A 12,946-nucleotide genomic window follows, 5' to 3' on the forward strand; every position below is an offset into this window, starting at 1 on the left:
ATGGCCATCTGTATTACGATGCTCTGAATGGGAGTATCTGCCCGTCAGAGTGCAACTTTCTAAAGCTGGTTACAGGATTTTCCAGCTAGTAATAGAATCCATGGAAGTTACAAAACCAAATAAAATTGATAGACTTCCATCTGTTTAACCGATTGCTCTAATCAATATCCTTTACCCCCCCACACCCCATAATGTTTTGTACAGACACACTCTCTCGAGTGCATAACTGCAGAATCGATTCAGTTGGGAAGTATATAAAAATTTCAATTCTACAAATGGCAAAACATGGTGAAAATACGAACTGCTAAAGCTATCACGGTGCTTAAAGGCACAGAGTTGATTAAAGTAAACTGTAAAAAAAATCACTGGACAGAAAAAAATTCTTGAAGTCAACAATTAACAGATTTTTCACGAGACGACCAACTACAATGATAATAATCCAGGATAATTATCTGAGGATGATTTTCCTCTTGTTTCACCCTAACCTTACAACAGTACCCTAAATGGAGCTCCTTGGGGAAATGGCATCACCCAGAGTTCCCACTTGCCCAGATGTTTCCCTCATTATGTTACAAGCCTGTCAAGAAAAGGCAAATTCAGGGTTATTCTAATGATAGCAAACACCTCATAAAAAACCTCTCCAAATTTACTTTTTCACGGAACATCATGTCAAAAGGCATTTCAAGTGCCCACAAGGAAAGAAAGCATCCTTTATAAAACATTATGACCAGAAATCCTGCAGATATCAAAAAAAAAAACCATCTTGGGATGTCAAGCTGGTGACAAAACTACAGCTCAAAAGAGAGACAGGTGGGGCCTGACCCAAAGTGCTGAGCACTCCCAAGCAGGACTCCCACCAAGTCCAGCAGGAGTTATTCTGAGTTAAGAAGAACTGACTCCAGTTTGTGACTGGGATGCTGATCTGGGTTCCCTCCTGCAGCTGGTGGGCTCACTTTGTGCAAACAGAGTGAGCAGTACAGCCTGGCCTCTCCTTAATTTTCCTCGTGCCTTATGGAAATGCGCCCTCCTGGAACTACGATTCTTTCCAGGATGATAGAGCGGTTTATGTAAATTTATGGTGATGATAACGATACGTTTTCTGTCAACTTGGTGGTTGGTTTTTCTTTAACACTTAGATACAGGAGAAAAAAAGTTGTTCAGGGCCAATGCAGCTGATGGGAGATTTACAAGCCTTGCCTGGGGAGGTTGATGATTCTGCAGCTTTGATCACTGTCTCCAACCATTACAAATGAATGGCAACATGTGATACTGAATAAAAACATATCACCTTTGAAAATAAGGAAACAGAATAAAAAAAAGTCATTTACCTCTACTGGACGTAATACACTGTCGGGTTTCATGGGATCAAAGACTGGAATGGGCTGGCTAGGTCACAAGCACCTATGATCCTAAGTTTCTCAGCTATTTCAAGACTAAATGTCAACTCGTCTCTTGATGCTTTCCAAGGAAAGCCACGCGTTTTGTTCCGGTGTTTCCCATCACCGTACACCTGCGTGATCCCCTCTCGCTCTGGGGAATGCTGTGCCCTCACGAAGGGGTGCCCTGCATGGGATATGCCTCTATACCTTGCCCGCCCCACAAGCGCTCCCCAAGTGCCGTCGTCCCTGCGACCCACCTGCGACACAGCGGTGACACACATGGGAGCCGCCTCGACGCCTCCAGCGCGGCTTGTGGAGCTCTGCCCTCGACAGCGTAAAGCCAAGGAGGGCAGAGGACGCTCAGGGAAAGCCCTGGGGCAGAGGAACCCTCGCGGTCGGGACAGTACAGTTGGAGGGGGCAGGAGAAGGAAAAGGAGGCGGCGGCCGGGGCAGGTGCACGGCGGTGACTCCCGACAGCCCGGCCGGCCCCCGCACCCCGTGTCCGCCTCCGACGGCCCCGGGGGACGCGGGTTGGGTGTTGGGGGAGGCGGGGCGGCACTCACCTGCCGCTGGCTGTGGTTGCCGGCGCCCGTGGGGGCGTGGGGCTCCCCGCCGCCGCGCAGCACGGTGATGTGCAGGGTGAGCAGGAGCAGCCCCAGCAGCAGCAGCAGCTCGGCCGCCAGCCGCACCATCCTCTTGAGCCGGGCGGCTTTAGGGCCCCGCGGCGGCGGCCGCGGAGGAGGCGGAGGAGGAGGAGGAGCCGCGGCGGCCGCCGCCGCAGCCGCCACCGGGGCCGCCGCCGCCGCCGGAGCGGCCCCGGCCGTGGCCCCGGGAGCCGCAGGACGGGCGGCGGGGACCGCGGCGCTGTCGGCGTCGGCGGGGCGGGCGGCGGGCGCGGGGCAGCGGCGGCAGCAGCAGCAGCAGCAGCAGCGGGGGACGCCGCCCCACGGCGGAGCCACGTCGGGGCGGGACGGCGCGGCGGCCGCCAGAGTCCCGGCGGTGCCCGGCGGCGGGCGGCAGGTACCCGCGGCGGGGCCGCGGGCCGGCGGCGTCTCTGCGGGCGGCCCTGCAAGAGCCCAGAGGCACCGCGGGCCGTCGGAGCGAGGGAGCGGGCGGCCGAGCCCCCGCCGCCTCGGGGAGCCGCGGCCGGCGCGGAGCAGCGGGGCTCGGCGGCCGGCGGGGAGACGCTGCGAGGACGGGGGGAGCCGGCAGCGTGTGTGCGAGGGAGAGGGAGGAGGGAGGGAGGGCGAAGCGGGGGGGCCGGGGACGAGTCTCACATGGCGGGGAAGCCGGGACGCTCCGAGGGGAGGAGAGAGCTCGGGGCTATCGCCTCCCTCCGCGCGCGGGGATGGGGGTGGCCCCTGGACCAGCTTCTTCCCCCTCCCGCCGCCGTGTCCTCGCCCGCCCCGCCGCTCCCCCTCCCTCCCGACGCCCGTCGAGGCGTCGCCCTGCCCTGCCCGCCCCGCACTGCCCCGCGTCCCCCGGCGGGGGTGGCACCGCGACGCCCGCCCGCTCCCAGACCTCGACGGGGAGGCTGCAGCTTCCCCGGGGAAAAGAGGGGCAGATCGCTGCTTCCCTCCCCCGACCCCCTTCCTCCTCCTCCTCCTCTCTACCTCCTGGCTCGGCCGTGGGAAGTGGAATGGGAGCGCGGAGGGCGAGGGGCTGCAAAAAGCTTCAGCTGCCCGCTGCCCTCCCGGGGAGCTGAATACCTGGCTCCATCTCTCCTCTCTCTTCCCTCCAGTGCCCTAGGGCTGGCAGTGGCAGCGCCGCACTCTCTCCTGCCACCGTGCGTGCGTGTTTGCAAGCGGCCGCCGCGCCTCCTGGTTCTTGCTGCTGCTGCTGCTTCTTCCAGCCCCACTTTCTCGCCCCTTCGCTCTGTGTCGAGAGAGGTACGTGTCGGATGCTTTTATACTGCCCTGCCTCCCTCCCCTGCTGTCCTCTCCCCCTGCTCCCCCCCTTTCCCTTCTCCCTTTCTGCAGCTCATGCTCCAGCCTAGCGTGCCCCCCCAACACACACCCTGCTCCCCTCCTCCCTGTCCCGACCTGCTCCTCTGCAAGCCCTGCTTTGCCAGGACACCCCACTGCTGCACGCACACCCCCGTCCCACAGATGGCTGCACCTTGTGTCCTGATTGCCACCACTTCTCGGCTGGGACAGAGCTGCACTCAAGTGACACATCCCCTTCAGCAGGTCTCTGTGTCCCTGGTAGGACTCGGGCCACTGGGGTTTGACACTTCTCACTCTTGTTTCCCTTCCTCTTGATTGCTGGCTGCCTCAGTACCATGGGAAAAAAAAATAAGTTCTCTCTCAGATGGGAGGCCCCCAAATTTAAAAGTAACGTGGATTTGAAAATACGTGAAAATCAGGCTTGGATTATCACTTTGCATCCAGTCTGAGGGAACCAAACCTCTTTCTGAGTGCTCAAGACACACAGAGTCCAGTGTAACAAGAACAAACACAGCTCAAATCAGCTCAAAGCATAAATAAAGTCACCTATCAAAAGACGGGAGTTTGGGAATCTTTGTCGTCGTTCCTCACAATTGGGAAGGTTTTGTGTAAGAATGAGGATACAAGCCTGTGCGAGTGTGTCAGAGCTGGGAGGCTGAATTGGTACCAAAACATCTAAATGGGGGAAAAGTATTCCGAAACATTTTCAGCCCGAGACCAACATACTCAGCAGGGTCCCTGCAACGTGAGGGTGAGATGTTCTTCCAGCATGCAGTGCCAGCTGGGACTGAGGTGATCGTGGGAGCCTCAGCCCACAGCGTGCCCGACCTGGAAAGCTGGCAGATTTGGGGCATGAGGAGAGCCAGAGCTTGCGGTAGGTTTCTTGCATGTCTTGGTACATCTGAAGGCTGTGGTCATAAATAAGTTGGAATGATGTCCCGTACCCTTCCAGTCAGATAGGTTTCCCTTCCAGTGATAATGACTGTCTGTGAATACACAGGAATCAGGCAGGAATATGGTTAAAATAATTGCACTGGCGTATTGTTCAACATGTGACTAAAAGCCACAAACCCCAAACCTTCAGATTTAAGGATTTTTAATCCACAAACATGTTCCGTGATAGCACTGCAGTAGGAACAGTGAGTGCAGGTGATTGTGCAGGGTAGAGACTTCCATGGGGCTGCCTGGAGCATGTCAGAGTGAGGTACAACCCCTCTATCTCGTGAAATCACTTGTTGATAAATACCCAGTATCACACTGATGCTCTCAGTTATGCAGCAAATCATCCAGACCTATTCCATATTACATAAAGCCATAACAGCCTGTGGGACTGTCACATAGCCTTTAAAAAATGTGGTGCTTTTTTTTTTTTTTTAACCCAAACATTCCTTGGGCTAATCAAAATCCTGAGAAGATAAAAACACTGATGTGCTTCAGCTGTCATCGCTCGGCCTGGGCTCTCCTCCTGCCACCATCGCTGTGATCCTGGTGCCAGGCATGGCAGTGAGCACAAAACAGGGTGGTTATAGAGGCAGTGAAGAGGCACAAGTGTCCACCAGGTTTGCCAAAGCCTGACCGTACCTAGTGGCTGTCGGCGGATCCCGGCTGCTGAAGGAAAGTGGAAACTTGGCATGTGAGTTCTGTATTTCAGAGCTTAATAGTACAAATCGACAGCCAGAGCGAGACTGAAGGCTTGTAATGCGAAACAGTCCGAGTGACGGCCTGGTGGAAAACACTCACATGGATCTGCCGCCGAGCTCTGGGGAACACGAGTTCTCCCTCGCCTTATGAAACTGAACCAAGAGACATCTTTAATCCAGATGAGATGGGCCCGAGCTGGTGCGCATTTCCTCGTGGCACATTCGTGCGCTGAGCTGCTGTGCAAAGCTGGAGAGGGACGGAGCGATGCAGCCACTGGCACCGAGGAAATGAAGCCTCTTCCCACTGAAAAATGTTGGTGTGAAAGGGGCACTTGGGATAATGCCTGCATGGCTGTGCAGGGGGTGACTGGGCAGGACAGTGTGCACACACGTGCACCAGAGATGCCCATTTAAATTCACAAACACTGTTAAATCAGCAGATGATTTCATCGGGGAATCCAGACGGCTGAATCGCAACCTGGAGGGAAACAGGTTTAAAGGCAAAGGGGGAAGCTCTCTTTTCACGACTGGGTGAACACTTGCTCCAGCAGCCACCATCTAGTCCCTGGAAAATAAAGTCAGAGTTCATCTGGGGAGGAGGTCCATTAGCCTGATGGGGATGCTGCTCCTGGGATATGGTTCTGGGCACTCAGCAGGGAGGTGGGTCTGATGGTGGTGCTGTAGTAAGGGAGGTGTGTTCCTTTGATAGCTCCTTCCCTGTGAAGGTTCACAGCTCAAACCTCACCCCTCCACCTCCAACTTTTACCTTCCAATTCTCTTCCCTTTGGTGATAAAGGCAGACTCAGCTCCTGTGTGCTCCCAGTTCCTCACCAGTGCCACACACTGAGCCCGAGTTCTTCAAAACAGAGTTAAATTCACACATCTTTATGCAGCACTTGCGACACGATGCGTGTGGTACACAGTCAGGTAGTGTAGCTCAGCTGATGTGAGAGGAGTCAGTAAGCTGTGGTAGCTTACCTGATGTCTTGCCTCTTCCCAAGCCTCCCAAATTCTCACTGCACAGCTTCCATGGGGGGTTGTGGCTGTCCACGTTGCAGCCTCCAGCACATGGGGAGGACTCTCTCACAGGGAGATGTTTCAGGGGTCTGCTGGCTCCAGTCATGACACTGCCAGATGAAAGGCCCCATAGCCTCCCCTACACCAGCCTGTTAACAAAAATGCCCAACAGCTGTCCACGGCCACTGTGCCACCTTCAGTGTTCCAGGCCAAGAAACTGTGTCCAGGGCTAAATCTGTGATGTCCTGCTGGTGGTGCTCCTGTCTCCTGCCATGCCCATCGTGTCTGAACACCCCATGTGCTGTCCACCACACTGCCCAGGGCCAACCCCTCTGCATCACAAGTGCAGGCACCTACGCTTGGTGTTAGGAGTCCTGAGAAAACAAAATATTGCCTAACTGAGACACAGCACATTACAGAGGCTGGGTGGTCCTGGTGACTGAAATGAACAGTAGATCGATTGTACCTGGTCAAGTGTGAAAAATCCTCACTTTGGATGAGTGCCACCAGGTGACAACCTCCCAGGCCAGTGTGGGGATAGCTGGATAAGGAGTGGAGAGGAAAAAAAAAACAACAGTATGATATAATATAAACCAGCCTAACTCACTTTATACGCTTTATCTCAGAAGTGAGGAGGACACAGAAGTGGGCGCACCACTGTGTTTTATGCCAGGGTATTACTTGGGTCCCATGCCCCATTTGTCCCAGCAGTTAAAAGGTGCTTACCTCCTTGTCCGCTGTACCCCTTTCCTGCCCATCCTGGCGTTGCTCCAGGGCTGTGGAGGCATCCTGTCTGTAAGATCTGACAGCTTTTCAGAGCAGCATTGCTGGTAGAGCCCCATCTGCCCTTCTCAGTCTGCGCCCACTCCCAGGATGCTGTCGTTTCATCTTTAAGCCTGGGGGTTGCTTTAAAATTATCAGGGATGAAAACCTGGCTCCACTGAAGTCGTTGGCAAAGCTCCCATTGACTTCAGAGGAGCCAGGATTTCACCCTAAGACGCTTTGTAGATTATTGGTGAATGGAAAGCATACGTCTGGCTTCTTGAGGGTTATTATTGTTGGTGGTGACCTCTGCTCTGGCAAGCATTGAGCAAGGCTGGGTTGAGACAGATGGCTAAACCTTTCCCTGCCACTTCCCCTGCTTCCTCACAGGGGCTTTGCTTTACGGCTCATCATCTTGGATGCTGCTTATCGAGGAATACCTTCCCGTCGCCTGCCGGTGGAATTTAATGCCTGTTTGCCCACATTCCCCTTCCCCCAACGCCAGCAGATCAGCAGATAGGAGACAGAATGGCTGATTAGCTTCTAGCTCCAACCTCTTAGCTGTAAGCTGCAAATGCACACACAAGGGTCTTCTCTTAAAAAAAAAAAAAAAAAAAAAAAGAGGAAAAAAAAAAGAATAACATTCCCCTGCAGGCAACCTAAGTCTTTCTGTGACTCATGGTTTCTTTATCTCAATAAATTACAACTTCAATAGTAGTCACCCTCTTTTTAAAAGAACTGATTAGCTTCGAGTTCTCCATTTTTCTGCTTCTTCTAGTGCTTTCCTTCCCATCTACATATTTTGCCACCAGCTGGGGTCAAGATTTCTGAATTCTGCGGTGCCTTGTGTGACAGGCTGAAAATTCAGCGGCCACTTTATTAAAACTTGCAGCAAAAGGGGAAATGTATAATGAGTCTGAATTATGGGATATGGAAACGGAGAAAACAGTCCAGCTCAGTTTCCCAACTGTTAGGTGTTGTTTTTTTTAAATACCAAATTCTGTTTATTTTACACTCTGCCACATTTTCACTTTCCAATATGCTGCACATTTTTGTACTGATGATGTGCAACTGCAGCGTAGCATTTGCCAAGATGTGGCAGTAGGGGACTGTGGGAATCAGCATGCCGGGCAAGGCTTTTCCGAAGTGCCCAAAGAGCCTGAATTCCGCTGACTTTCACAAGAGCTTGCCACAAGGCAATTTTTGCCTCTTTAGAGAAATGCAGCGAAACCAGCAACCCCCTTCCCTCTGAACACAGTTTTAGCACTGCAGAAGTGGCTGAATTGGCACAGTGGACCCAAGTGATCCAGAGCAAAGGCTCAGTTCCCTGATTGAGTCACCTTGTTCAGTGAGTCACAGCACATCAGCTGAGGCTTTCCCGATGGTTTTCTGGCGGAGGTGCCAGGCATGTGGCAGAACTGGCCCCCGCCCCAGCCCAGAGCAGGGAGGCAGCCCCTTGTTTTGGCAGCAGTGAGCCATTAAATTGGCTCATCCGCTGAACCGACTCAGCCAAATTTGTCAATTAATTGAAATTACATATAACAAATAATGTAGCAGCTCACCTTGTGCGCACCCACACAGGCAGGGGGTACTGAAGGGAAGGAGCTTTACAGGAACACTCTGGTGGGAGCCAAGAGCAGAATGAGGAGGTGATCCTGGCCCAGCTGATGGCTGAAAAAGTTACAAATCACCCTGAGGGGTTGTGTGACTGAGGTTTGAGTTGCCTGATCACTTCTGACAGGTCTTGTCCTACGTTCAGCAGTGTGACAGAGGAGCAGCGGCCTTTCTAATAGTAAAAAAAAAATAGACAAACAGAGCAATTCACACCTTCCACACCTACGGTTTCCAACCCTTCACTTCCCCGGGGAAAATATCACATTACTCACTTGCAACTGGCTTTTTTCCAAGACTACTTTTGTAACTCTGGAGATCAGAAACTTAAATAAATAAATAAATAAATAAATAAATAAATAAATAAATAAATAAATAGTAGTAGTAGTAAAGATCCAGAAAGCCAGCTGAGGCTGAAGGACAGCTCTGCAGCAGGAAAGGGAAAGGAGGAATTCATAGCAAGTGCTATGATGGTGGGTGAGATGAAGGGCTGACTCCTAAAAGGAGAATTGCTGGGAAGCCTTCATGCCCACAGGTGAAGAAAATAGAGCTCATTTATTGGTGGCTTCAGATGATATCACCTGAATTCACTCAGGTGATTTAACACAGCTCTAGCACAGCCTGTGCAAGGTGACAAGAACTCCTACTGCTGTGTTGCTGCACTGACATAAGCAAGGACCTGCCTAACCTAGTTATGCTTCCTGGACAGGGGATTTGGGGATTTTGTTGGGTTTACTCAGTCAGTTCCTCTGCTTCATAATTGACACTTTGTATTGCCTAATATCTCTGTGTAGTGCTTTGTCAGGTCAAAATGATGCCACATCAATGAAACATTCCGTTTTGAAACCTGCATATTCTAATGCCTCTCATGCTCAAGTGCTGAATTTACACTCAGATTTCTCAGCTCAATTTTGAGCCAGTGCTTTAGTAACCAAAAAGTATTAATGATAAACATCCCCTTCTGTAAAGCAAACGTTTCCAGATAAACACTGCACACCACAAACTGACGCAAGTGGAAAAATGCCACAATCCTGTCGTTAAAGAAGGACTTTGTTCAACAAAGGTGGCAGAAACATGAAGAGCCAGGGCAGCTTTTTTCCCCTGCCATTTGCCTCTTTCTCTTTCCCCAAATCTGAGCCTGATGACAAACGCTGCATTCCCTGCAGGAGACATCTGAATAATGGGCAACAGGTCGTTTAAAACATCTATGTTTTCTGAGATGCAGAAAAAAAGCTCTTTAGGGGAAGGAAATCTTTGTTCTGTAGGGATGGTGACAACGAGCTCAGCAAAGGCATTTCTGTTAGACAGCCATTTGGCTGTAAGGAAACAGTGAGAACAGCAAATACTGCAGGTGAAGAAATCATTTAAATTAGCACGTGTCCCTTAATATTTAATTTTTTTTTTTTTTTTAAGATGCTGAGGTCTAAATTAATTTCTCCTGGACTAAGGATGGCCATTTGGATTAGATGCTTCTTCCACCAGGCTGGTTTTTGTCCCTCCCGTAGTGCAGCATTTTTTGCCTGTGATAGCAAACAGTGAGGGACTCCCTGGGGAATGCCCCAGCCAGCCGAGGACACGAATAACTTGAAATGTGCCTTTAAAGGAGGGTGACATTACGTCAAATAAGGCAACAGAGAAAGAAAACAGAGATTCCGGGGCCTCTCATCTAAAGTATTCAATTCTAAGAAAATCACTCTCTGCTACCCAAGTCCAAGCGTGCTGTCTGGCAAACAAATGTGCACACTGCTGGTGCTCTCAGGCACAGTTTGGATAGCAACAGCTTCACCTACTGTCCACGGTGGGATGTAAAAGTACGAGTGGATGTGGGTGAGATGATCAGAGCAAAGAGAGAAGCTTCAGAAAGGTGCCCAGAGAGCCTTTGACACCTGGAGTGTGCCTCTAAATAGCGGGCGGAGAGCACAGACACCCACCAGGCACTGCGGAAATCACACAAACATCCCTCCTGGTCCTGCCAGAAGCAGAACTTTCGGACAAAGTGCTGGAGACGCACGTCTGGGCTGGCTGGAGGCTCCTCTCTGCACGCTGTGGTGGCTTTACATCACTCGGGAGAGAGGGTGGGACAGGCGGAGAACGGATTGAAGGTGCAGCACCTGGGTGCCTGCGACTGAGGACATCGCTAAAGACCAAAGCGCGTGTTTAGTCACGGCAGCTGACCTGGCTGCGCAAGATTTTCGCTCCTCTAGCACCCGGAAGACAACAGCAAGCGTGAAACAAAACGGCTCGGGGAAAAGCAATACCTGGAGCTCCACCTTGCTGCCTGAGACAGTTATTTGCTGCTAATGAACAACTAAGAGTTTTCTTCCCTCCTTATTGGTAACATCCTCGCGCAGTAAGAATTGGCCTCGGAAGGAGGTGCCACCCTTCACAAATCCTCCCGGGGAGGCTTTAGAAAAGACTGGTGCACTCACCGTAAACAGCACAGCCCCATCTGATCAAGCCCTGTTAAATAACATTGTTCATTTTATGCAGTTATATCACGTAACAGTTTATACATTACATTTCCAGTGCATTTTCTTACACATAACGTCATTCTTTCAAAATGTGTGATGTGTGGGCTTATTGTTGCCGTTGAAGTTGCTGGCAGTGGTTTTTTTCTGGAAAGCCAACCAGTATGACCAGCTGGCAGGGCAGTCAGGCCAGCCCCTTGCAGTCTTAGTTCCAGAGTCACCTTTTCACAAGATTAAAAACTCAGAGGCAGTTTCTAGCCCTAGATCCAACAAAGCAGGTGGTTGATAAGATTGTTGGCTCAAGAAAATAGGAACTTTGTAGCTGGGCCCGCTATAAAAGGAAATTCTTTTCCATGATTTACAAATAAATGAACTTCAGTGAAGGCAGGATCAGACCCTGTGTATGGAGAAGTCTTTTTACTGTATATAGAGACAGTAGAGATATTTTTTTTAAACAAGAAACAACTTGAAACAGAATGAGAAATGGGGGGGGGGGGGAGCAAATTAACCCTTTTTTAACTCCTGGTACTTAACCTCAAGTAGCTTTTTCGTAGACCCCCGGGGGAGTTTTTCTGTAAAATACAACAATTTACAAGTGGGTTTAACTACAACATGTTGCTTTTCAACCACAGAGAGACAAGAAAAGATCCAATTGACACCTGCTTCAGACAACAAATGGGACACAAAAGATGAAACTCATTTCAAAGGGTCTATTTGTTTGTCCCTTGTCATGGATTAAACCAGGGGGGCCACTATTTCAGGATGGATTCTGCTCCTATTCCAGTCAATGGAAAAAAAAAAAAAGCCTATTTGTGTGAATAATGCAGAACCGGCCCCTTGGCGAGGAAACCAGTTGGTTGTTGCTAAAATTTTACTGACAATTCTGTAGTAAGCGGGGATATAGTACTTCTGAAATGCTCGATTTGCAAGCCAGATGTTTGAAATATGAATATTCACACTTGCAGAACTTTAAACAGACCGACAAGAGTTTACTGAAAAACAATTGGGAATAGAGGAATTTTTTTTTTAAGAATGCAAAGCACCACAGTACGTTTTAGAAATAGGTTTTCAATTATTTGATTCAAGTCTAACTCAATTTAGAAAATTCTTCCTGTCTAAAGCAATTTCTTCCTGTCTAAAGCAATTTGTGTGTGCATGGGCAAGAACAGAGAAGAACTGCTGAAATTATGCTTTTCAGAAATTCAAACCCAACGCAAAAAAACACGACTACTTCATTGCCAGTAGTTTAATTAAAGGCAATACCGAGATGCCGAAGCAAAACCTCCAAATCATCAATATACTTAATGGTTTGTGTGCAGGGGTTGGTGTTTGCAGAGCTCCCCTAAACACGTGCCTGTCTTTGCACTTTCTGTTTCGGTCCCGGCGTTCCCCTCCCTGGATGAGATTGGGAGCTGCTCAGCTCCAACCCAGCTCTGTCTGCCCAAAGGAAAAGGAAAAAAAACCAACAAAACCCTGACATGAACATTTTGGCAGCTCTTTGTTTCAAAGAGAACTGAACTTTGTCTGCCGCTTGCTGTCCTTTGATTTTTCATGGATGCGGCGATGGACGGGGTTTCCAAATCTCTGTCCCTGCCAAGCAGCAAACCAGATTTTGCCCTCGGATACCTGTCTTTAATCCCCTGGAGCTGCGCTGAGCTTGGTCCACACATTAACTTTTGCTTGTGTATTTAATCACTGGCGGGGTTTGTGGTAGTTCGAGCCTGGACTGTTTATCTGCTGTTCCACTCCTGTGATTAATCTCACAATCACTTTTTTTTTTTCTTAAAGCCTTCAAACTTCCAGTGGGATACTGATTTAAACTTGCATTGCTAATGCTGACATGTATAGAGGAAATAATGAGGTCCAAGAGGCTCCGAAGCAGAAGGCAAACCCCAGTACCTGCAGATTTTAACACTCAGCTCCTCACTCCAGCCTTAAAGCTGCCTTTGGGAGTCTCACCCATGGTGGCACTTGCTGCTGCAGAGCACGCAGGGTTTGGAGGCCACCACGGTCAGAGGAGGCTGCAGAAACCGGACTGTGCAGACAAAGGAGAAGCAGCCAAAGCCATAATAATGTCACAGAGCAGCAGCTCCAACAAGCGCATAAGAAGGTGATGGTGCACA

General features: G+C 50.3%; 1 protein-coding gene across 1 annotated transcript in view; it reads right to left on the reverse strand.

Moving 5' to 3' along the window:
* ISM1 (isthmin 1) overlaps positions 1-3,556 on the reverse strand; it is a 40,180-nt gene extending 36,624 nt beyond the window's left edge. The window contains 4 exon segments of the mRNA XM_050314564.1: positions 1,943-2,445; positions 3,089-3,107; positions 3,109-3,208; positions 3,210-3,556. Coding sequence (XP_050170521.1) covers positions 1,943-2,445; positions 3,089-3,107; positions 3,109-3,208; positions 3,210-3,556 — 969 coding nt within the window.
* Between the last annotated feature and the right edge of the window lie 9,390 nt (positions 3,557-12,946).

The sequence above is a fragment of the Myiozetetes cayanensis genome, unplaced genomic scaffold (assembly GCF_022539395.1).
Source record: "Myiozetetes cayanensis isolate MyiCay16 unplaced genomic scaffold, myiCay2020 scf2-11, whole genome shotgun sequence".
Classification (NCBI taxonomy): Eukaryota; Metazoa; Chordata; class Aves; order Passeriformes; family Tyrannidae; genus Myiozetetes; species Myiozetetes cayanensis.